Here is a 24,231-nt window from a genome sequence, read left to right on the forward strand (position 1 = left end):
CGTTGGGGCATGGCGGACCGTTAACTAGTGATATCAGTCACTGATCAGGAATCAGTTTACTCGTGTAAAGTCACAGAGGAGTCTCATTGAGCAACCGCAAACACTGACCTGAGGCCAGCGAAGCTCATGTAGCACTTTATTGAGCGTGTAAAAACTCTGTTTATATATAGTCTATGGTAAAACTATGTAAGGCTTAGTTTAATTTAGTTTCTTGAATGATATATGACATTTAAAACATATTTGAAAAATATCTAAACCTGTCACTGCAGGAATTGTTTCTTTATTGTAACAGAAAATAAGGTTTAGATATGCAAATCTAAAAATTAACATTAGTTTTTGGACACCAAAAACAAAGGGGGGTTCATGTAATGACGTTAATTCATGTCAAATGGCCTGAGATTAATTAATCAGTCCACCCAGTCATCCAAAAGTTACCAGGATGAAATTACATTACATTATTTTCTAGCTCTCTCCCACGTCTTATTATCTTGTACTTGATCTATTCATTAGGTCCTCATCGACACATTAAGCAGAAATTAAATTTTAGGCTTACATTTTAGGTTGATTATTTCTAGGGCGTACAATGGAGAAGAAAATGTTCCACGCCATGTCATCATCATGGGCGTTTGTCCTGAGTAATATGCAAAATAGAGATCACTCATCAGAGTTCAAGTTTCAGCAAGTGAAAACAAATGGAAATTCAGTAGAATTTCACAAGTTATAAATCATTAAACATGAATAACTGGAAAAGCGACTGACGTGTGCTCCCTTCTTTAGCAACATAGCAGGTATCTTAGGAAACATAAAAAAGTAAAAAAGCGTCTTATCAGGTTGAAATGAAAATGTTTTTCTGCATGCGCTCTACGACAAAGAAAGAAAGACAGTGTGCTCAGGTAACAATATATACACCAGATGTATGATGTACTTGGACATGATGTCATCACTGAATCATGTGATCAAGTCAAGACTATGTCAATGTTTATATTTGCTTCTCATGAGAGGTTCAATATGAGTCACACTCATATGGAATAGACGTTATGACTGATGGAAAAAAGAGCTCATACTGCAGCAGACTAAATATACAACAGTAGGCACAACAGAGGACTTGCTCTCAAAGAACAATTGGAAAAAAGCAGTGACAATGAGTTGCATGGTGGAAACAGTATTTCTGGATAATGTCATTTCCTGAATTACAAGGTTGACTAAAAATGGCATTATTCTAATAGAATGTGTTCATCTTTTTCTTTTGTTCAGGCCTGTTAAAAATAACAGGCACTTTGACGATAATCCTTTTAGAAAGTTTGATTATCAACACTTCTAAAATCATAGTGAGAAGGTTCCCTGTCAAGTCAGTATGGGATGTAAACATTTGTCATTGCAAAACCAAAAACAAGATTTGACACACTCACAAGTCTGATACATTCTTAACCATGACAGCAGCTGAAAAGTATCATTGCCATCCAGGAGGGGGCAGTCATTGATACGTTACATGCCTTAAAGAAAAAGTCTTCTATTGACTGGGTATGAAAGAGAGGCCCTGGTTTTTAATCTGTCTGAATTTATTAGATAGGGAAGGGAGCTCTGTCAGTGCTGATGGGAATACATAGAAAATAAAAATGAAAGATTTTCATCATATATTCAAAAGTTTCACATAGCTTTTTTTAATTCACACAAAGATTCTGTACAGACACATTCATACAGTTATTCCACTGTATGTATGCACACACGCACACACACACACACACACACATGCATGCACACACACATGCGCGCACACACACAAACACACACACACACAAGCACACACACACACAATGAACATACAAGTGCATACATGAGGACACGCTGTTACTTGAAGCAAACATAAGGGTGAAAGACTGTCCACAGATTAAATGCATATAGCTGTACTTTGGAAACAGACCATCTCGCTGTCTATTTCATGCTATAGTTGATATGCATAGAAAAATCACAATTAAAAAAGTAAAGCTTTCATTAGACGTCCAAAATCAACATCATATGCCAATTTTAGAGATTTTTTTTACTTTTTTTGCGTGAAATGGATAAAATAAACGAGTATCTTATGTATGAAAATGACAATAAAAAAACCCAGTCTCAATATTTTTGTTTCCCATTTCACAGAAAATTCTTACAATGCTACAGAGGCAAGAGTACCAGTTTAGGGTCCTGGATGCCTTCATGATTTTATATCTTAAATTATATAATTATTATAATCAAGAGACCATTAAAACATAACCTGATCATTTAAGAGTTCTTTAAGGTCATGCATAGAAGTTCACATGTAAGTATAGGTTACACTGTTGTCTCACTTTTCCACAAGCCGCTCTTCATTCCAACAGAGCTCTGCGACTGGTCAGTGCCACTCATATCCTGCTCCAGCTCCAGCACTGAGTTTTTTAGGGTGCCATTTGGAGCAGCAGCCCCTGGCACAGTGGTCGTGGCACTGTTCAAGGGGTACGAGCAGCGCTTCGTCTCCCGCTCTGCAGCAGCTGCCAGTTTCAAATTGTCTCTGCTGGCACATCGTCTCTGAGCACCGTGCATGGCCACCCTGCTGGCCATGGAAGGTAGCAAAGGGAAGGGTTTGCGACTCCCACTGCTGCCGCCGTCACTTCCCTCTGAGGGGCTTGTGGCCACTGACTCCCCCACCCGCTTCCCATTTGTCAGTGGGCTGGCCTGGTTCTCTGAGAGGCTGTGGTGAATGCTACCGTTCTCACTCGTGGCCTGTTTGTAAACCCCATGAGAGGAGCTGAGGTGCTCTAAACCTGTGGGCCCTAAAGCGCCAAGGCTGCCCCCACCTGCAGCGGTCCTTAGTGCTTTGAGACGATAGTGACCTCTCCCCTCACTCCGATGGTGATACTGACTGCTCCCTTGTTTAGTTCTGCTACTCACTTTCCTTCTCTGTGGATGCACTGGGGCTACAGAGTTATTGGAGGGCAGAGTATTGTTTGTTGGCTTGGTGGTGTTGTCGGTACTTGTGCTAGTGTTGTTGCTTGCAGGGGCGCGTGAAACTGATTGATTGTTTGGACTCTCTTGTGCCACCTGTAACAGGTTGGTGAGCTTACAGGGCCCAGGGCCCACGCTGCTGATCCCACTTGGAGTGGATGACGACCTAGCTGATGAGGAGTTATGAGATTCAGCGGGTGGATGGCAGTTGATGAAAAGTTGGGATCCCTGCTCAGAAGTCTGCACTCCACTCCCGGTAGTGCAGGTGTGTGTGTAAGTGGACATGGGATGAGAACGGCGGTAGCCTGGACAACATGCCAGCCACGAGGCCTGCACATCCATCCGTCTGAAGCAGTGGTGCACCACCAGAAAAATCCCCAAAATGGTGGCAGCCATCCCATAGAGACAGCTGAACAACAAACTAGTGTGCTCTGTCAGCCACATTGCCATGGCTCCACAACACCACAGAGCCACAAACAGAAAGTGAGTGGCCACCAGCACTAAGAACTGTGTCTTCAGCGAGTACTGGTCCTCTGGAGCCACAGCAGTGTTTATAGGTCCCACCACTGAGTCTGTGGAGAGCAGGCTGGTGCTTCCTGCCAGCGCGGGCTGGCTCTCAGTCACAGGAGAGGACAGGGTGGTTCCTGTGCATTCTTTGGCCACACGGTGCCTCAGGCGAAACACAGTGAACAGGAAATAGATCCAGGTCACCAACACCACCAGGCCGGCAGGGACAAAGAAAGACCCTAGACTGGGGCGCCACACCAGCCAGCAGCTGCAAGAGGCAGAGATGTCAGAAGGGTCAGAGCAAAACAAGGACATCTCTGTGTATCAAACATGTCAAAGAGAATTATTCACTTCAGCACCTAACAACAAGACAGCCTCATGAGACAAATGGCTCAAGAATGAAGACAGAAGTACTCACTAAGGGCTGTTGTCTCCATAGTTGTTGACATTGACAGCTGCAGTGATCCCACAAATGATAAGAGGAACTCCCCCAGCTATCAAATAGAACCTTGAATAACAGAGGAAAAACATTAAGAATACACATTCCCAGCTGCAGTTTCAGAAATAAAGAGCAGTTGTTGTTTGTGCCACAGGATGCTGTTCGACCACAGTGATTTTAAAGTGTGCATGTCTCTGTCATTTTCCTTTCAGTGTTTTTAACTGTCTATAATCTGAACAGAGCTGTGTGATCCTTCACCCTTTTAGTGGGCAGAGTGTTACAAGGGTCAGAACTGGCCCGGGAAGGCTGTGATTTATTTCACTCTCATACCATGTGGCCGAGTGGGCAACAAAGAGGTGGCTGGAGGTCCGATGAGGTCAGGGGCACAGTATATGATCACAGGGATGGAAGGGGGTGAGGGTGAAAAATAGAAGGGAATATTTAGAAAGACAGAGCACCCCCCTGAATGGCTGTGCTTAGATTTATGGTGACCCCCTCAGTTTCTGTTGTGTTGGTTTCAAACATTCCTCCCCTCTAATCTTATGGCTTTTCTGTGCCTTACAGCAATATTCTCTTATGTCCCTCCAAAGTTTCCTTAAAAACAGAGGGACTTTAGTTGTCAGGGCACAATGACTGCCTTTGAGTTTGGGTGGCCATGCACAAGAACTCCCGCATCTGTCTAAAGCATAAACCATATTGACAGCAAATACTAATCTCATGGTACAGGAAGTGGGTGAAGGTGTGCTGCGGCTCGCTTGTGCCCTGACCTGAGCATAGGACGCTGAGTAGGTGGAACAGGAGACTCTCCCTCCAGCTGCCGTGGCAACCTCCACAACGTCTCTTTGTAGATGACCCTGGCGCTGACTCCGATCCACAGCAGGGTCGACAGCGACGAGTAGTGCAGTGCAATGCCCACCTGTTACATATTTTAGTCAGATCAGACATTGAGTTTACACACCGGTTTTGAAAAATTATGAGTCAGTGTAAACTCAAAACTTACTGCTTGACAGACCACAGGGTAGCTGGTCAAGCTTATGCCTCCTGTGTAGATGGCTGTTGTCATGGCGATGTGGAAGCAGGTATTCAGTAATGTGTGCCAGCTTTTTCTTGATATGTGAATAGAGCTGTATGGACACAGAGTAAAATAATTAGAAGATAAAAACCAATAGCAAGCAGCGGTGCAACGTCTCTGAATGCACATACCTGTGATGTAGTATGTGTGTGATGATGATGGTGAAGAGGCACAGGAGCAGCACTGCAGTGCAGGCGTACACCACAGGGTGGAGCACGGTTACAGACATGGGTGTGGATCTGGGGAAGTCAGGCACGTCCTGGAGAAAAAACAAGACATTCAGCCAATGAAAGTCTCATTCATTGTTGATAACTGGATGAATCATATTTAGAAAAACTTGGTATCCCACCTGCAGCACAGCATAGTTGCTGAGCAGAGAGCAGCGCATGGTGGAGGTGCTGCTGTCACTATGGACCAGCTGACAGCCCTCCTGGCTCCAGGCTCCCTGCCTCTCCTGTCCCTTCAGGCTCCACTGGGCTGCCACTGCCTCGTTGCCAGGGGACAAGTGGCGCAGCGACACCCAGATAGGCTCTGAGTGGTTCCACATGCTACATCCCTCTGTCACAGAAAAGGATTGATGACCCAGTTGTTTTAATAGATACCTTAATATTAGTAGGTAAATCATAATTCTCAACAACCCCCACAGACATTGATTAGTGACTGTGCTCCTTTCATCTGAAGAGCACAGTGGACTAAATGCTGAGATGTATTACATTTTATCAAGGTTTTATAATTCATTTATGTTTTAGATTACTAGTAGAAAATGCAACAAGCACTTCTGTTGGAATAGAAAAAGTGTCTCTCTGCTTCTTTTACAATAAATTATTCCTGATTAAAAGTGTAGAAATTCAATACAAATTGGAAGGTGGGCTTTCTAGTATTCTCATTTATCCATACTGTATACATTCTTCCTCTAATATGGTGGTACAGTCAGACCAGCTTGGCTGATCTAGGATTTTTTAAATCAGGAGCCCTAAAAGACTACGATTTACATAGAGGGCTCAGTTATGTGTCCAACATCCATCAACATTTTCAATTTATGATTTGGTAATATGCACATTTAAGTCATTCTTTCATTCCCTGTTACCTATATAGCTTTAAGTGAATCCAAAAATCATTGACTATATTTTGAAAAGTGTTCCTTGTTCAAGCAGTTTGTGTACTTTTTTTTTTTTTTTTTTAAGAAATTGGCATATTTTATGTCAGTATTGTTAGTAAGTGACTACTTTATTAAAAACTTTCAATTCAGGGGTCAATCTGATTTTCAGCAGGGGACAGAGCCCCCCAGGCCCCACTCCTGGATCTGCTCCTGTGTCAGACTATGTAACGTGTATCTAATTACAGAAGAACAAATCTGATGAAGCACAATGCAAAACATGTTGTTCGCTCCTTCTGTTGTTTTGAAAATGTAATCGTGTCAATCCTGGCATCCTGTGTTTTTCTTTTTACAAAATGACTGGTATTAGCTTTACCCCATAACATCAAATTTTGTGACGTTATAGACATATAGAGATGACTCCACAATATAGCAATACTAGAAATATTCTATGAAAATGTCATATATTACATATATCTACATTAAGTGAAATTAAGTAAGAAGCCTAGAAATATATCTTTAATATTTAGTATTTTAAGTTAGAGGAAGATTCCTTACCTAGACCTACAAAGACGACAGGAGTGTTGACACTGCGTCTGCGGGAGTGATCCCCAGTGTTATTCGAGTTTCCAGACAGAGGAAAGAAGCTGCCGGTTCTGAAAGCTACAAACTGCAGTTTACAGTCTGCAGTAGCATCAGGAGGAAACAGAGTCGCTGGAAGAGTCACAGACGCCAGGGCCACTGAATTCTGGAGAAGAAAACATAACAAACATGGAAATCATGTATTTAAAGTTGAAATCCACCATTGAACCTCGCTCATGCCTCACCTTTAGCAGAAAATTGTTGAGGGAGGTGTTATGGGAGCCAGTGCTGCAGCGGAAACGAAGCTGTTGTTCATGGTTGGACTCTGCCATGTCTAATCCCAGGCTGCCCACGGAGACCTCACGACGCTGGTACGCAGTGCAGGTGATACCAGTGAAGTGGGCCGGTCGGATTAGGTGGGCCTCCATCACAATGTTCCGAGACACCTTAAAGATAAAAAACAAATATTAATGGTGAGGACTATTTATATATATTATCAGTAGTTCATTTCAGTCATCCAGATATGGTGTCAATTGAATTGATAGATTTTACATTTTACTTTTAAATTGTTTGTTTAACTGTGCTCCATCGGCAAAATCATTAGATCAACAAGACATATTCACATTAATGCCTTGGTTGCAAATGTATGCACGTGCGATTGGAGGGATAAACTCTAAATATATTCAGTGGGATTCTCTAGAAGTTTTGCATGAACTGTTATTAAAGCTCATGATGAGATAAACATCAGGTTAATTGGGTACCATGGAGAAGTCCTGAGCATGACTGTGCAGCTGAGGCCAGGCCAGTGTCTCCAGAGAGTAGACGATGGAGCTGCAGGCTCTCTTCTCTCTCTGAGCGACAGCGAGGATCTGGTCGTCCACCTGCATCAGGTTACTGCCCATCTCAACCAACACCTCTGACAACTGCAGCAAACACACACAGAAAAGTTAAAAGCACTGTTATGTCAATAGAGCACATATCTGTACATAGCTAATTTAAATGTAAACTTAAATCCAGCTCACCTCCTGCAGATGTTGGACATATTCCATAAACTTCTCCATCATTTGTGCCACGTACAACACATCTACTGAGTCAGTGAAGCCTGCAGCCTCCAGAGTGTACATGCGCACCTGATGTGCAACAGTGACAGCGTTGGACGCATTGATTGGCCTCTGTAGAACAAGACATAAAGTCTGATGTCATTAAAGTGACTCTTCATTGTGTTTACTGATCATGAACCACGGACAAACCACCACAAAGTAAAAGAGAAAGTAAACCATGCACTGACAGCAGTACTGACCAAAATGAAGGTATGCAGGACACGGGTGATGCCGTTGGTGTAGTGACAGTTTGAGTAGTCACCGTCCTGCCACTTTCCAGAACGATCACAGTACCGAGAGGCCTTTTTCTGCTCCATACCCCCCTCCACAGACAGGGAAGGGTAACGCAGCTGTAGGCAGTATTGTTGGGAGGTGATGCCTGCCAGGGTTCTTGGCCACCTGGGGATTAAAACCAAAGAATAATGAGAACGCTGAATCCTTCGGTATGTAATAATAAATAATGTAATTGTAACCAACCTGAACTCCCCACGGTTGTTGACAACTTTATCCTCTGGACAGAAGGAGGCACTGTTCTCCAGCACCACTATTTCAACACTGCGAGATGTATTACCGCGCCCAGTGGAAACCACACACTCCCACTCTCCACTGGCCTCCACATGTACGTTGAATAGGATAAGCTCACTGGATAAAGATAAAGACAGCTCATTATAACACCTTATACTCCTAAATAATATATTCTTTTATGGAATTGTCAGGACACATGAGGGCAACACAGAGCACTCAGAGAACCCGTATCTCTTAAGTTAACCTACCTGGTGATGAAGGTGCAGTCGTGCAGCACACTGTTCTCCAGCTGGACACCCATGTCCGGGTTAGAGGTCACCAGGTGACCGTTGTGACGCCAGTGCAGAGTGGTGATCTTGTCCACCAAGGCGGCTGTGCAGTGGAAGGGCAGCCGATCACCTTTGAAGACCACCTGATGCTGGGATGGCAGCAGCGACAGGGTGTGCAGCTCCAGCGGACCGTCTGAGCCCCACCGGTGGGCAAAGAAACAGATGCCACCGTTACTCATCACCCTGAATTATTTCTGCTGCGCTCTCATTACCCATCCTCAGCTAAACGTTTCCACAGAAGTTATTAGGAGTCTGCAACAGATTGGATGCAGACTGCAGCAATTCATAAATGCAACCCACAGGATTAGTTGTCAACACTGCTTTTAGAAATATGTCCCTGCTGAGTGACTGGGATGGATCTCCTTTCAACCCTTTTCTTTCGCTAATTCTTCAAATTACTTGGATGATCATGAGCGCTGTTATGATTGCATTGTCATTGTCGTTCACAAGCTAATGTTTTCCGAAACAATGCGGTGAAGTGCTTCATTCAAATGCCTCATTCTCAGCCAGGCTCTCACCACAGCTCAGCTGGCTCTCCCTCAGTCCACGCAGGGGCTTTCCCCGCAGGCTCCTGGGGTAGGCGCACAGCGTTTCGTCCCCCAACTTGGCAGAACTGCTGCGAAAGAAGCCCGGGACCCAACGCAACCCGCAGTCACACGACAGGTGGTCTGAGTTGAAGTTTCTGCAGAGAGAGGTCAAATACAGTGTTATCCAGCTGCTTGCTATAGCATCTAATGTACATACGGCACACACATGTGGAGGTTGGGATATAAGAACTATAAATACTTTGTTATTGCATCTGCACTTTCTACTCCTGTTACTTTAGTTTAATTGCATTTAAGGGGAATTGTTTTATTTTGCGACATCGAGTCCACCTTCCCAAAACAGATGTCAACATAAACAGATGGGACAATAACAAAAAAAGATGATTCCTTAAATATATATATATATATATATATATATATATATATATATATATATATATCAGTGCATATTATGCAAAACACAAAAGATACGCATATGTTTGTGGCAAGGGGTAACAACATGAAAGAAAGTGAAGAATCAACCAACATCACTAATAACATCAACAACGTCAATAATGACGTGATGATACTAAATAGTTTTAGTATATTAAAGTATATTTGTTATTGTATTTGATGTAAGAGTGGTTAAAGTTAAATAGTCATTAAACTACATAAATGTGCGAGTTTGCTCTGCACAGATACAGCTGTTAGAAATGGCCTTCAGAGGCAATGGCGTTTTACTTAGAGTACATTTCAAAACATATACTTTCACTTGAGTAGAGAGGTTGAATCAGTACTTATACTTTTAATTGAGTCGTTTTCAGAACAGGTGTCTTTATTTCTACTTGGGTAAAGAATGTGCCATCTCTGTGCATACTACAAAAAGAAATTTAAGGATCAGTGCATATTTGTAATGTGACACTGCAACTGACAATAACAGCCCTCGTGACAACAGCCTTTATCACTTATATATTACAGACTTAAAATGTTTAATAAATATGTTTTTTATCTTAAAATAAATTGTGCAGAAAAATTCAAATAAATACAAGTTGTTGCTTGTTTGAGATCTTCCACAGTGGCTTGCAAAACACATAGCAAATCCTGGACAGAATAAATATCACCAGAATTTTTTTTTATCTTTATCTATAATATTTACTGTTTCATCCAGATATGGAAAGGCATGCTGTGAGAGTGAAGCATCTGATACTCACACTTGCTTGAGGGACGGCAGTTCCTGAAACACTCCTGAGTCCATGGTCGATATGATGTTGCCAGAGAGGTTCCTGGCAGAACACAAATTGGATACGAGCCAGTTAATTCAAAAGCTTCAACCATTAACATAAAACATCCTCTATCTTCATGAAATCTGCTCATCTCTCTCTTACAGTTTGGTGAGGTTTGTCAGTCCCTGGAACATATCGGCAGTCAGGCAGCCAATGCGGTTGTTGGATAGGTCGCTAAAGTGTGAGAGACAAAAGGAATGTATTGGTTATTTTCAAATTAAGAGGATGTCTCAGTGACTCAGTCACACAGATTGTGATATCTTGAGTCTTTCACTGCCCATGTTCAAACTGAAGACCTCCATCCCAGTCTTATACAGTGAAAAGAATATTGTTGAAGGGTTTTCTTTATTTCCAGTACCTTCATACTGCAGTCTTTCCTTTTATCAGAAAGTTAGAATAAGTTAAAGAATTATGTCTATAGTCTCCGCCACTTTCCCTTATCACAACTCCATGAGACCCAAGTAAACATTTATCACCATCGGGGTAAAAGCAGGGCCCCCGATCTGCTGTCCGTCCCTGAGTGTGATGTATAGCCACAGCCAGAGAGGGATCTGCTCTGCTGCCCCTCTGACACTACCCAGCAGAGAGCTGTCCAGAGCATGTGTTTATCTCCCCCTGTTTGTTTTGAGAAACCCCAGACTTTGCAGGGAAAACACAAGTAGGGGGAGGAGGGAGGGGAAGTCACACGGTGCAGCACAGGCAACCAGCTCTGACCGACGCCACAACCAGACCTCGGAGTCCGAAAAACACAAAAGAGTGAACGGCGAGCCGCGGCGTGGGCCTGAGGTTTTAGCATTGGTGCGGCACCAGAGATGACAGTGCACAGCCCCCGCAAGAATCAGCAGGGACACTTTGGTGAAGAAGGCCTTTATGGTCACACTAACACCAGGAGCTCAATGCAACAACAGTGTATGTTTGTCTCTTTAACAACTACTGTAAATTTGGTGAACAATCAAAAAAGAAAAACTGCAGATTCTATCATCTGCCTGTGTGCATGATTTCTGTGTTTGCTGCTCTGAAACCAAATGGAATGTGAGTCATTTTAATGTGTACTTACAGTTTCCGAAGCTCGGACAGGCCCTGGAAGGCTCCAGGCGTGATGGTGCTGATTAAGTTGTGCTTGAGGTCCCTGGGGAGAGAGAACATTTCAGGTCAGCGAGAGAATGCGTGCAGGGATGATGTAGATACATCTTCAATTAGGTGCAGTGCCCATTGTAAACAATGTTTGTTTGGAATGGGCTGTTTGCTTGGCCTGTGGTGATGCTGGTTGCAGCTTTCTCACTGAAACTGTAAAAGTGACCTGCAGTAATTGAGCCGTGGTGAGTAAAGACAGACTGCATGACTCTGAAGCCGCACCACCGCTGCTGCAAAAAAAGATATTCAATTGTTTATTCAAAGTTTGGTAAAGCTTGAATCAGTACGCAAGATCCTACACTGGAGAATCATTTGTGATGATCGACAATATCTCTGACGTTGATGTTTCCAGGCCTCTGCTGTTACAGAGCCCTGGATCAAAGTTTATTTATATTGAATGTATCGTGTGTCCAAGCTGCACCAAATTCAAAAATACACTTCCTTGGGTCCTTAACAATATACACTGTACATGCCAAAGTGTGAAGCCGATAAAATGAACAGTTGGCGAGATATGGGGCAGCTGCATGCCAAAGTGTCCTTGGGCAGTGTATGAGTGATGGAGAAAGTGCTGCACATAGATGCACTGTATAAATGGATGTGTGAATAGGTGAAAGGCAAAACTTTATGGTAAGGAATTTGAGTGGTCAACAAGACTAGAAAAGTGCTTAATAAATACAGACTATTAACCTTATGTGAGTTACATACAGACAGATTTCAGAAATTACTAGATATAATTATGTTGGGAAATTAGATTTGCTTTGTAATGAGCATTGTTACATCAGAGTATTGAATGTTTGTGCAGTATAAATGCTGGTAGAGGGATTTTATTACAGAGCCAGGCAAGCTGTTTCCCCATTTCTTTAAGCTAATCTAACTGGCTGCTGGCTTTATATATTTTATGGACAGACACACGGCTGGTGTTAATCTTCTAACCCCTGCCAGGCATTCTGTCGTCCCTCCGCTTCTTTCAGAATGACTCGATAAACTTGGCCATTGCAAACCGTAAATATTAATTTCTCAACCAGCCTTTGAAGATCTCATTTCACATTTCATATCTTCTGCAGCACTTTTCTCCCCTGTGTTTCCATTCTGGACCCATGTGTGAAATCATTTAGCCACATAGCCCCTCTCCATCAATAACCTGCATTAGATTCAGAATCCTAAAAGTTTTTTTTATTGGCCAGGTGGGAATAGTGAGGTTAAAGTAGGTCAGGAGATGGATGGTTATAGACAGGACAGGGTCAACGCGGGCTTAACTGTCATCCGTGTTTCTACAACTTGAAAAATGTCTGCTCCCATTGGACCGGCAGCAGAAGAGGATTTCGCTGCAGGAGCGCTGCAGCTGCATTTTTGTCTATTTCGCTTCTTGCCGAGATGCTGTGGTAGGCAAGACCTCAGGGGACTTTCTGGTGCTTTTTTTTCTTTCCACAGAGATTATCTGTCATCAGCGCTCTCGACCACACTGCCTCACACCCTGTACACAGCTTCAGGCGTCTCTTAACCATTCTCTCGTCCTCTTTCCAAGAGATGAGTTATTTTGATCAAACTAGGGCAATGAAATTGTTTTAGAAAATGGCTTCCAGTAAAAAAATAAGACCGTGTGGTACGGCTGGGATAGAGTCAGAGATCAGGGGTTTTGCTGTTGGTCCAAGCTCTCACCAAGCCATCGCTCATATGTGGATTATAGACAGGAGACAGGTTATAATGATGGAGCAAAATCTCTCGGTCCTCAGACCAAAAAGCTGAGGTCTGTTGTGTTTGTCTCAGAGCAGACAGCCCTGGACGGCTCAGCACGGCTCATTGAGTGCGCTGCCAGTTTGTCAGAAAGAATGACTTCACTGCTTAAACAAAAAGGTAGAAATGTTTTCCCCTGTATGATTGTGAAAATAGATAAATAAATAAAAATGATTATATGGGATATATAAGTATAGTTTATATGTGTGTGTGTTTGACGAGGAACCAGAACCCTGAAAGTGAGTTCAGATGTGGATATTCACGTGTTTCTGTGTGACAGTAGCTGTATAATTGTTGACCGGGGCGGGTGGGGGGGGGGACAATACTACTGTTTCCAGTCTGTGTGTCCCGGGGCTCATTAGTGCAGCAATGAAAGACGAGGCACTGCCCACTGTTTCCTCTCTCTGACAACCGTCTCTCCCTTTCACACACATTCAAGCTTGCGTTTGCTGTGTAGCACTGATCTCCACGTGCATATGCACTAAAACCTGCATTCTGCTGAAAGTAATGATTAAATATTCTTCTTGTGTTGGAATAAAGTCTGTTACAAAAACTTCATACAGTTAAGTTAAGTGTGACCCTGGAAACAGACCTCAAGACTGACTAACTCTAAATACCCCATGAACATATTGCATTTAGGGAAATGTCTCTTCTGATACTTCTACATATGAATTTCAACTGAAAGGCTTCATCTCAGGTTCTTTAAATATATTTACAGGACAAGAAAGTAACAAATGTTCCTCAAGATAATAAAGAATAATGATAATAATATAATAAATATCATGTAAACTTTGTAAATAATAGATATCATGAGTATATTTATATAACTTAAAAGTTAGAATGTTCATGATTGTATTAATGTTAATATCATTGGGTGATCAGTGATCTCAATCTCTATAAAATACAAAATATTCAAACATTATTAAATGTAGAACACTGTGATAAAACATTACCTTAAAGAGAAGACTGACTTTTTATCTTTATCTAATCAGAACAATAGTTGGAAAAGACACAATGTACCAGAGACAATATCTAAATCAAACATAAGTACACACACACACACACACATGCACTCACACACACACACACACACACACACTCACACTCACACACACACACGTAGATCTTGCTGTATTCAGAGGACATTACATTGAGTTATACTTTCGGAGGTTTACTCTTGTATTAATAACTGAGTCATGCATGAAGCTGCACCATCAGACACAAAGGGACAGAGGATTTATGCTGATGGTGATGACGCCCTGAGAACCACATTGTGACATTGGCAGCACAGAGTTCATAAGTGACTCAAACTCTATGACAGTAAGCTTTTTAACCATTGAACCGTAAAACTGATCTTCACCTAACAATACACCTCAAACAGCTGTGTTTCCTCCCCGTCTGGAAAGGGCACAGTGCTGCGTGTGTCAACGGGTCACTACCTCTGATACACTCTCTTATCACCAAGCTGGGGAATTTGAAGGAGCTCACCAGAGTCGACAGCATTTGAAGCCCCGGCCAAGTGCTGAGCCCTACTGCAGCCCAAACGTCAGCTCTCATTCACCAACATAATCCAGGCTTAATCTCAGCTGCAACCCCTCGTTCACACTTCCAGATTTATTTCCAACTTTGTCTCAGATATACAGTACAGGGCACTGCAGACTGCAGCTCGGCGGCGGGCCTCATACTCAAGCGATGACTTGTCTGCGTGGCCTCTAGAGTGCAGCTTCACAGCTCAGTGGCCTTGACACTGATGACAACAGCTGTCACCAGGCAAGAGGATAATAGCAGAGATAATAAATACTTCAAAGCCTCGCGCTCGCTCAGAAAATATCATTGTTGAAAATGTTAGAAGCTGCAACTTGTAGCTATTACTTTTTTCATTATCTTACACAGTGGTAGCATATAGTTCTTCAAGAAAAGCTACATAATTGGTGGTGGCATGGTGTTATTATGAATATGGCTTTCCTCTTTGAGTTATGCTTTGTAACCTTGGGAGTGCGTTGCTTTATCCCCTTCACCACATGTGGCCTGTGTGATTGGGTTAAGACAGACTCAAGCTCACTCACGGCCCAAAAGGGGCCATTGTCTGCTGCCACTGGGCCTAACACCAGCCACTGCCATTAAGAATGTCTTTTTTCTTGTCCAAAAACTCCTCCTGATCAATGGGGCTGGTCCTCCGCCATTCTGAAGAGTCATTTCTCTGTGGGTATAAGGGATGAGCACCTGGGCCCCATGCAGGCTGGAGAGGAGCGACGTGCTTGTAGGGCAGCAAGAGGGTAATAATGAAAGAAGACATGTTCTGTAAAGCGCTCCAGACGTGGAGTGCTCCATTATCAGGAGCACAGCGGCGGGGACTGGAGTGCTCCACTGACATTGTTTGGGCCCTGGAGGGAGCTGGGAAAGTGACTGAAGCCAGGGAATGGCCACTCATTATCACCAGACTGGAATCAAGAATTTCCCGTCCCTGTTTTTTTCTTATTTTAATAACTGATGTGGTATTACTAAGCCAATTTCTTTCATTTAATTGAGTATATCTTTTACTGCAGATCAATTTAAACAACTGCCTGGAGATAGAACAAATATATATATCCCTGGATTCAAATTGTGTTGGAAAAAACAAAGGGGGGTTAACTAGCACCTTGGCTCCTGGCAGAGGTCAGTGGAGACCATTTTTGTGCCGCGTGTCATTTCCTGTCTGGTTGGCATCTCTTGTAAAGGCTCTTGCTCATTTATTTTTACAGTTTCCTTTTTCTCCTTTTTTACTAGCTAGCTTTCCTCTTCAGGGAGGGGCAGGTGGGATTCAGTACTGAGCAAAATTGTCCCTGTGTATGGCCCCGCAGACCCCACCTCCCTACTCCACAACACACTTGCTCACAATGGGGGCTCTGTAACACAGGCCCCAAACGTACTCCTGCCTTCCCCCCAAAACAGGAAACCAGGATCTGCCGAGCTCTTGTTTTTCTACTAATTTCCTGCTTTGCTGCCCCTTCCCCAGATTATTTTCTTTACTTTTTTCCTGGTTCCTCTCAGATTGGATCAACCTAATCAACGTTTTGTCTGCCTTCGCCCGGAAACCAACTGCTTTGATGAAGCTATAAAAATATAGCTATATATATATTAAAATAGCTATATAAATAGACATATAGTATTATATTCATAAAACAGCTGTCACAAAGATTAAACTACTGCACACATACTCAACATTTTAAAATGCATCTGTGGTATTCTCTGAACTTGGTGGCGATACTTTTGGTGTGTTTTGGTCTGTACTGGACTCAGTCTGCACACAACCTTGACAAATTATACATCTTTTATAAGCTCAAAGTGTCTGTAGAACTTTAAGTATCACCTTCATCACTGCTAAAGCTGTTCACACAGAATTGTTTTAGACCCCAATGTATTTTTGGGCCATTTCTCCGATGTTTGGGCCTCTGTATCTTTCTTATAGTCGTTCTGGGCTTTGGTTATAAAATTACCTTTCAAATGAGACCATCTGTAATCATGTCTGTAACCAAAAGGGTTGAAAACTACCCTTTTATTTGTGGTACATTATTTTCAGGCCCGTAATGGAGGTGATGGCTAAAGAGAGCTAAGACATTTCCTTCAGACCTGGACAATCATTGATCTTCCACCGTACTGTGGTCTACTGCTCATGACTGACAGTAACATAAACTGTGGATCCAATTGCATAGCCGTTAGCGGGATGTACAAAAATGGCAATATAGATTTTTATTTGAAGGGTAAAATTCCCTAAGTTGATTATATGTTTCTATAGTGTGCAGCAAGAGGAGCTGGGATCATCCTGCCAAGGAAAACTCTGGAACCACGGACTTTTATTGACTTTAGTCCTGAGTTTGGAGCAGCTGAAAGAAGGGGGCGATACCCACTCTGGAAGTAGATTTTCATCTACCAGAATGCACAGTGAGTCATAAACAATCAATCTCAGTTCATGGTTTTAATGCAACATAAAGTGGATTATAAGAGTTGTTTATCAGATTTATGATACGTTTCTCAGGATTGGAAGTTGTAGAATTTGGAAAAGAAAATAGACAGTATAATGCAAAATTCTTTCTGTTTGTCCACTACTGATTATGATACAACATAACCTGAGTCATTTGAGCTGAAAGACCTAACATAGGTATGATGAATGCAAGATAACTTGTCACTTAAATTATGGAAATGTAGACACATACATGATGGAATTTTCAGCCAGTAGGTGGACTACAGCTCATAGACAGCGAGAAGGAGGAGGAAGAGAGACCCAGTGAGAGGGGAGATGCAAAAATAAAGCAGAAAAGGAACACAAACGGAAGTGGGGGGAAGTAATTCCAGAGAAAGCTCAAGTTCCTCCAGAGGAAAACGCCATTGAAACCATATCAAGTTCGTCGAACGATTGTGCGAGAGAGTTACTGGCATATAAAGTGCACGATTTGGTAATGGGCTTATGAGGGGGCTCGCTCGCTGTTTCAATAAACCCCCAGAGCCATGACTGAGCTGGGCTTGCAATACAAACACACCCCGTTCCTTCAGTTTATCTGAAAGACACATCTGGAGTCTATCAACTCCAGCAGCAGCACCCCCCCCCCCCCCCTTCTGTTTCCACTCTCCAGCACGCTTAACCCCTTCCTCACCCATTCCACCCCTGAATGTCATGCACTCTCATTAGGTGAGAGTTGCCTAAGCGGGGGCCACTCGGTGGCGTGTGTGGGAAAACATACTTACCCAAATGTTAATTTTTCTGTGAGGGAGAAATGAGACTCGCATGTGCGACCTCCACAGCTGGCCTTTAGTTGTCTTCAGCCGGTACAATCTGAACCTTGTCTTACCCACACTGGTCTAGACAGAGGGACTCCTTGCCATATAAGCACATTCTCCACTGTTTTTATGTGTTATACTGCTGTCCACCTCTTCTTTGTTCCCACTCATCAAGGTAATTTGCTTAGCCTGTGTGGAAATAATGTTAATCTCCCCACTAAGGAAAACAACCTCAGATTTATATAGGACAAACTGCAGGAGTGTGTTTCCCCTCCCTCCCTCCCTCCCTCCCTCTTCCTCTCTCCCTCTCTCTCCAGCCACCATACCATCTTTAGCCATCTAGGCTCCACTTCCTCTGTGTCAGATGGTAAAGTTGTTTAAGTTGGACTGCATCCTAACCCCAGCTGCTCAGAATGGCAGAGGCAAATTTCAAGGTTGGTTTCAGAGAGGCTGAGGCGGAGAGCGAGTGGCCCGTCTCCCCTTTTGTAAAACAGATACTATCAAGTCAAAGAGTAATACATGGGCCCAGGCGTTTCTTCACCAAGATGTGATAATAGGGTCTATATTTTCCATCATGCAGACACTTTTCTAAACATATCTGCACATTCTCTTGCCCTGTGTGACTTATTGGTCACAGGTTTCTATGCAAACTTCCATAAATTCTTATTGCTCTACAGGCATAAATCACAAGAAACTCCTTATTTCCTGCTCTTGAACCAAGTTGCTCTAAGTCATGAGGAAGTTTTTAAGGAATCTAGGGTGATATTTCCTGTGTAAACTGTACGTGTATGTGCTGACTAAAGTTCCTGTTACTTTATTTACACTGTAGGAGTCATTTCGGACTCTTGTTGACAAAGTCTATCATGCTGCCAACACCTTGAGCCTCTAACCAGTCCTAACCACAAGCCTCACTCCTGCCTTTTAGACCTGTCCACTGCGAGCGCCCCGCTGCTCCCTCATCCATCACCGCCACTGCCCTCTGCTCTCCCTCTTCGCTCCCTCTCTCCCTGTAGGGTGAGCCAACCTGGTAATGAGGGCCCCTTGTGCCCTGCCTGCCTGTCCTGTGTCCCATGGTGCAGTGGGGCCCAGCTGGACAAGAGCCAGACTGCCTCAACCCTCTTTGCTCATTATTCTCATTACATCGACTCAAATCAGCACAGGACAGGCCGCTGTGATCTGTCCACAACTCGTAAAGGTCCCGGCTCGTTAGTGGGGCCGCCAGCATCAGCCTCCATCAGAAAGGGTGTGCACAGAGGTGGAGGTGGTCGAATAGGTGCACAAGTACAGCATCAGAGCCCCAATGGTGTGTATACTAACGTGACCTACTTTGCATATGGCGAACACCACCACAGAAGAAAGGTATGATTCAACTGGTGTTTCCTCCAAAAGCTGGAAAGAAAAAAGGTATTCCAAGATCCAAATGTAGCTGTTGGATGGCAGGCCTGCTTAAAAGAAAACATAGTAGTCCAGTAAGAGGGCAAAAACAAACAAGGCTAAATTGCTCCTCTGCACTTGGGTGGTTTGGCAGGTTATGAAGGCAATAGTGGCTTTGGGGAGGTTTGTCCCAATGAAAGGGCTAACTGTGTAGATCGCTGCACTGTCTGGCCCATGGGCCTGGAGGAGGGTGGCCTGCCTCGGAGCTGTATTCTCCCACTAACATCAACAGATCAGACTGCATTCAGCTCTGAATAGATGTCTGGTGTGAGTGCATGGGTGTGAGTGTGCGTCTGCTCAGAGAGTTAGCCGAGCCATTTGAAATGACTGGACAAGAAGTGAAGGTGCCCATACTAGGAAACACACTTACACTGAAGTCACAACAGAGATGGACCAAAAGTGTGTGCGTGTGTGTGTGTGTCTGCAGTCAGGGGAGCAGACTGTGTTTATCCTTGTCTCGTAGGGGAAGAGATGCAGTGTAATTCCCTGATGTGTGTTTACTCAGCCCTAGTGGGCCGCCCTTTGATTACAACACTGACCACATAATATGAGTAACTGTTCACTACTGCTCCAAATGACAAGCACATGTAGACAACACACTGGAAACAATGAGGAGACCTGGAGAGCTATGACAGGCTGAAAAGAGGCAAAACTGACATCTCATAGTTTCACATTGACAAGGACCCACATCCAAACTTTGAATGCAACCTCACATCAGAGTCCATCCCTTCAAACCCCTCCATCACAGTAACGGTGAATTTCAATGTGGCATTTTTCACATCAGACAGCAATTTTCCCATGAGCTCAGATGTAATTATAAGCTGTGCAGGGCTCAATTAAAGGTTGAAGACGTCAGTGTGAGGGAACAGACCTCCACCGCTGTGTGTCAGAGAGCCAGCTGAGGCTGAGGCAGGGGAGTGAAACGAAGCCTGCGTGATGTACGCTACGTCCTCTCCTCACATCGCCCTCTGTGGAGCACAAGTGTGTGTTTGTCTGCACTGTTCCCTCATTTTTTTTTCCTTACAGGTTTTTTTAGTAATGAGCCTCCAAGAAAGCTCCACCCTAGTTGCCCCCTGCTAGTTTTATCACTGCTTCAGGTACGAGGGCCTGTTAGCAGGTCAGCTCAGGTTACCCGACCCACCGACCCTGCAGCGCAACAGGGAATCTTGTCCACACTTACAAAAACAAACATTCAGCTCATTTTACATCGAACACATCAGCCAACAGATTTACTTTGGCTTTACTTTATTATCACTTCTATCAAAGCAGTTTTAGATGTAAGATATCAGTGTAGATTCTTCATTATCGCCGACGGCTTTTATCAGTGTCTTCGGTGAGAGACAGAGAGGTGAGGTACGAGCTGAAAACTTTGGCCTTAAAATTGTTCACCCATGGTACTCACATGCCAGACATGAAAACAGAAAGTTCAGCAAAATTTGGCTTTTTTGTTCCTGACTGGCACATCTGCTGAGAGCTCCAGTAGGTAGCTACTAATAAGGTAACAACTGCTGCAAATTACCATCTTTTTCTTTCAACATGTTTGAGAAGCCAGTTAGCTTCATGGGTGGCAGCTCCAAGTGGCATGTGGAACTAATATCCCTTCAACATACTCATCCCACCCTCTGACAAAACAAGTATGTCTGCCAGACTGTATGCAGACTACAGCCTGTGCCATGTGCGTTGTTAGCTACCAGCACACTATAAAAGCTTTACTAGGATGCTAGCACACCTTGCAATGGAATTTAATGTCTGGGAAACAAACTAGATGCAGTTCTCATAGGAGAGAATCAGAGGAGCCAGGAGTAGCTGGAAAACACAAGTCTAGACTGTGATGACTAAAATTAGCCTAGAGACGATTCACACCAGAAAGTTCAGACCATGGTCGGAACCAAGGCTCATGTCATTGTTACATTGTATATATTTGATCCCTTTAGTTTTGGTTTCACATTGTAATTCAGGGAGTTGACCAAATCTTTTGTGTGATATACATACATCCTATGTGGGCTGCGTCTCTCTACACCTGCTATTGATTGGTTTGTAGATGGCTGTGTGTCTGACATTGCTGTGTTGTCAATTCAGCTTTTGTGTTCACTAACCATTTGGCATTCAGGGAACAGAAAAAAAGTTTTTTTCGGTGAATATAAAGTCAAGTTTTCCATTTGAGTGAAGAAAATTATTAAATTGGTTTACTTACATTTTATTGCTAATGTAATATCATTGTGTTATTACTTCTAGCAAAATGAGCATCCTTCACGTAATTGGTCCAAAAGTACAAACTATCTGGAAAATTAGTTCACATTGCAAATTATCTGAACCATGGTTCAGGTTGTTCTGGACTGAAACCACCACTTTTGTTCTGAGGCACCTTTCACGTGAAGATATGTACCAAACTAGGTAGGTGAGCAAGCCCCTAAAACAAAATAAATATCATATTGTATCCTCTATGCATGCTGCTAGCTGTGTAGCTCAGCTCTTGCTTTTTGAAGAAAAGAAAAGAAATAAGCGCCCATCAGCAATTTTCCTAATTTGGACTTAACTTCTTCCAAGACTAGACACGGTGAGCTAGTTAACGTCAGCATGCTTACAATGACACCACTAACATGCTGATTGTAACATTTGCTAATTAGCTAGTCATTGATGAACTGGAAAAATGGCACCGGATGAACAGTTAAGACATCACCAAAGTTGACCAAAAAATTTGATTCTGATTGTAATTCATCGCCTGGAGACCATGAACATCTGTAGCCTATTCAATGTCATGACCATCCCAATAACTTTCCAGACACTGAAAAACACAAACATTCAGCCTCATAGTAACATGATTGGTTATCTGGGGACCATGAATGTCTGAACCAAATGTCATGGCATTTCATTTTATTTTTGCCGTGATATTTCAGACCAACAAACAAAGTGATGTGATGAGAATGGCTAACATTAGCTCTGATAGGTAACATATTCACTATGGTTGCTTTCCTGTTTGTCACCGGGGCTGCTTTGCAGAAAATAAAAAGATCTTGTCTATCATCTGTCTCACACCTCATTCAGAGAGATTACAATGCTACTAAGGAGGGCCAGACTGTCTGTGAGCCTCAGGCCAAGCTGCCAACATGCACCTCCTCCCAGAGATCTCCCTTATCTTGTCCTGCGGTTCCTGTGGAGTGGGGCTTACCTGATAATGAAGCACTGAAGTGTAATTATGTGAACTTTCAACATAACTTTGTGAAAGCCAGTCTGAGCGTATCATCCTCCCTGCTGGATAGAAGCCCACAGAGCTGCTCAAATCTCATTGATTCACTGTCTATTTCTCTGCATAGGCCCAGACATACTGAAAAAGAACTCCCGCATATATGCATCACATAAATCAAATGGGAAGAATAAATATAACACCTTAACATCTGTCAAGTTGCAAAAATAATCAATCATGATAGGATACTCACAGCTTTTCCAGAGCGTAGAGTCCAAAGAAGGATCCATTCCTCAAAACTCGAATTTTGTTATGGCTCAGTATCCTGTTAGAAACACAACACACCGTATTGTTAAAAATGTACACCCAATAATAAATAAAAGCACATTTTAGAATGCTAAACTCAAATGTGCTCAAATACTATCTTGGACATTAGCTTCCCTCCAGAAGCAGAGTTCAGGTTGAACCAGGGTCATGTCGAGGAAGACGAGAGCCAAACTGACCACTCGTGCCTGCATTCGCACGAGAGATTAGCCTGAGCAGAAACATTAGCCAAAGATGTTTCCAATTAATGCTAAAGACAAGAAATAGAACATCAAGATTAGGAGGGAAGCTGTAATCTTGATAACCATTTCGCATACATTTTTTTACATCAAAAGGATTTCTCTCCACATCAAACGAATGGCGGCACAGACCAATGTTAATTGGCTCTTTCCCTACTGGCGAATCACTTGGCTTAAGGGGTTGTTATCAGAGCAGAGGACATAGGGCTGCAGCACACACTGGATGTGAGGCTCAGATGACTTCTCTGACAGGGGAAACATTGAATAGTTACAGTAATCACTCTGCTCTGAGGGGCCTTCAGAGTCAGAATAAGGACACACTTTAGCAAAGATTTTATCTCTCAATACAAGTTGTTGAGTTTCTTGGGGAATAAACAAATTGTCTTGCCGAGATTAAGACAAGAAGATCAACACTTGGCTCATGTGTGTATGCTGAGTATGAGGCTACACACAGCTTAGCTTAGCATAAAGATTGGAAGCACAGAGAAACAGCTAGCACGACTCTGTCAAACAGGTGGATAACCTCTGTTGTGCTTTCACACAACCACTCAGGCTTCATTGCACCAGCGGTGACATTGGGGGGGCTGTGGCTCAGAAGGTAGAGAAGGTTGTCTACCAACCAAAAGGTCAGTAGTTTCATTCCCACCTCCTACAGTCTGCATTCTGAAGTGTCCTTGGGCAAGATAGTGAACCCAAAATTGCCCTGTGGGCTGTGCTGAATGGTGTTTGATGGAAAAAGTTGTTGCACTTAGAAGTGCTGTTTGAATGTGTGTGTGGCTGAAAGAATGCGACTCAGAAAATAACATGTACATCTGTGTTTGAAGCCATGTGAAAGGTTCCCAGTGTTCTGCAAAATATGTTTATGTTGTATACTAATGCACTTTGCCAAATATCCTTTAGAGGAAATAAAACTGCTGCCTGGATTATATTTACCAAGGGGTTTCCTTTTCCAGTTCAGGAAGTGCAATGTTCTTGCACAAAATAGGGAGTAGTTCAGGCAGGATGGCCG

At 43.1% G+C, this 24,231-nt stretch overlaps 1 protein-coding gene across 1 annotated transcript in view; it reads right to left on the minus strand.

Annotated features, from left to right (window-relative positions):
- Positions 1–1,621: 1,621 nt before the first annotated feature.
- The window catches only part of adgra2 (adhesion G protein-coupled receptor A2), a 39,048-nt gene continuing 16,438 nt past the window's right edge, over positions 1,622–24,231 (minus strand). The window contains exons 2-19 of the mRNA XM_020093596.2: positions 22,913–22,984; positions 11,476–11,547; positions 10,521–10,592; positions 10,347–10,418; positions 9,130–9,293; positions 8,531–8,744; positions 8,235–8,399; positions 7,958–8,156; positions 7,680–7,829; positions 7,419–7,580; positions 6,903–7,103; positions 6,634–6,823; positions 5,329–5,537; positions 5,111–5,238; positions 4,908–5,031; positions 4,675–4,823; positions 3,887–3,976; positions 1,622–3,736 (exon numbers count right to left, since the gene is read on the minus strand). Coding sequence (XP_019949155.2) covers positions 2,311–3,736; positions 3,887–3,976; positions 4,675–4,823; positions 4,908–5,031; positions 5,111–5,238; positions 5,329–5,537; positions 6,634–6,823; positions 6,903–7,103; positions 7,419–7,580; positions 7,680–7,829; positions 7,958–8,156; positions 8,235–8,399; positions 8,531–8,744; positions 9,130–9,293; positions 10,347–10,418; positions 10,521–10,592; positions 11,476–11,547; positions 22,913–22,984 — 3,859 coding nt within the window. The 3' untranslated portion in view covers positions 1,622–2,310. The remainder of the gene's footprint in view (positions 3,737–3,886; positions 3,977–4,674; positions 4,824–4,907; positions 5,032–5,110; positions 5,239–5,328; positions 5,538–6,633; positions 6,824–6,902; positions 7,104–7,418; positions 7,581–7,679; positions 7,830–7,957; positions 8,157–8,234; positions 8,400–8,530; positions 8,745–9,129; positions 9,294–10,346; positions 10,419–10,520; positions 10,593–11,475; positions 11,548–22,912; positions 22,985–24,231) is intronic.

This window comes from Paralichthys olivaceus, chromosome 4 (assembly GCF_024713975.1).
Source record: "Paralichthys olivaceus isolate ysfri-2021 chromosome 4, ASM2471397v2, whole genome shotgun sequence".
Taxonomy (NCBI): Eukaryota; Metazoa; Chordata; class Actinopteri; order Pleuronectiformes; family Paralichthyidae; genus Paralichthys; species Paralichthys olivaceus.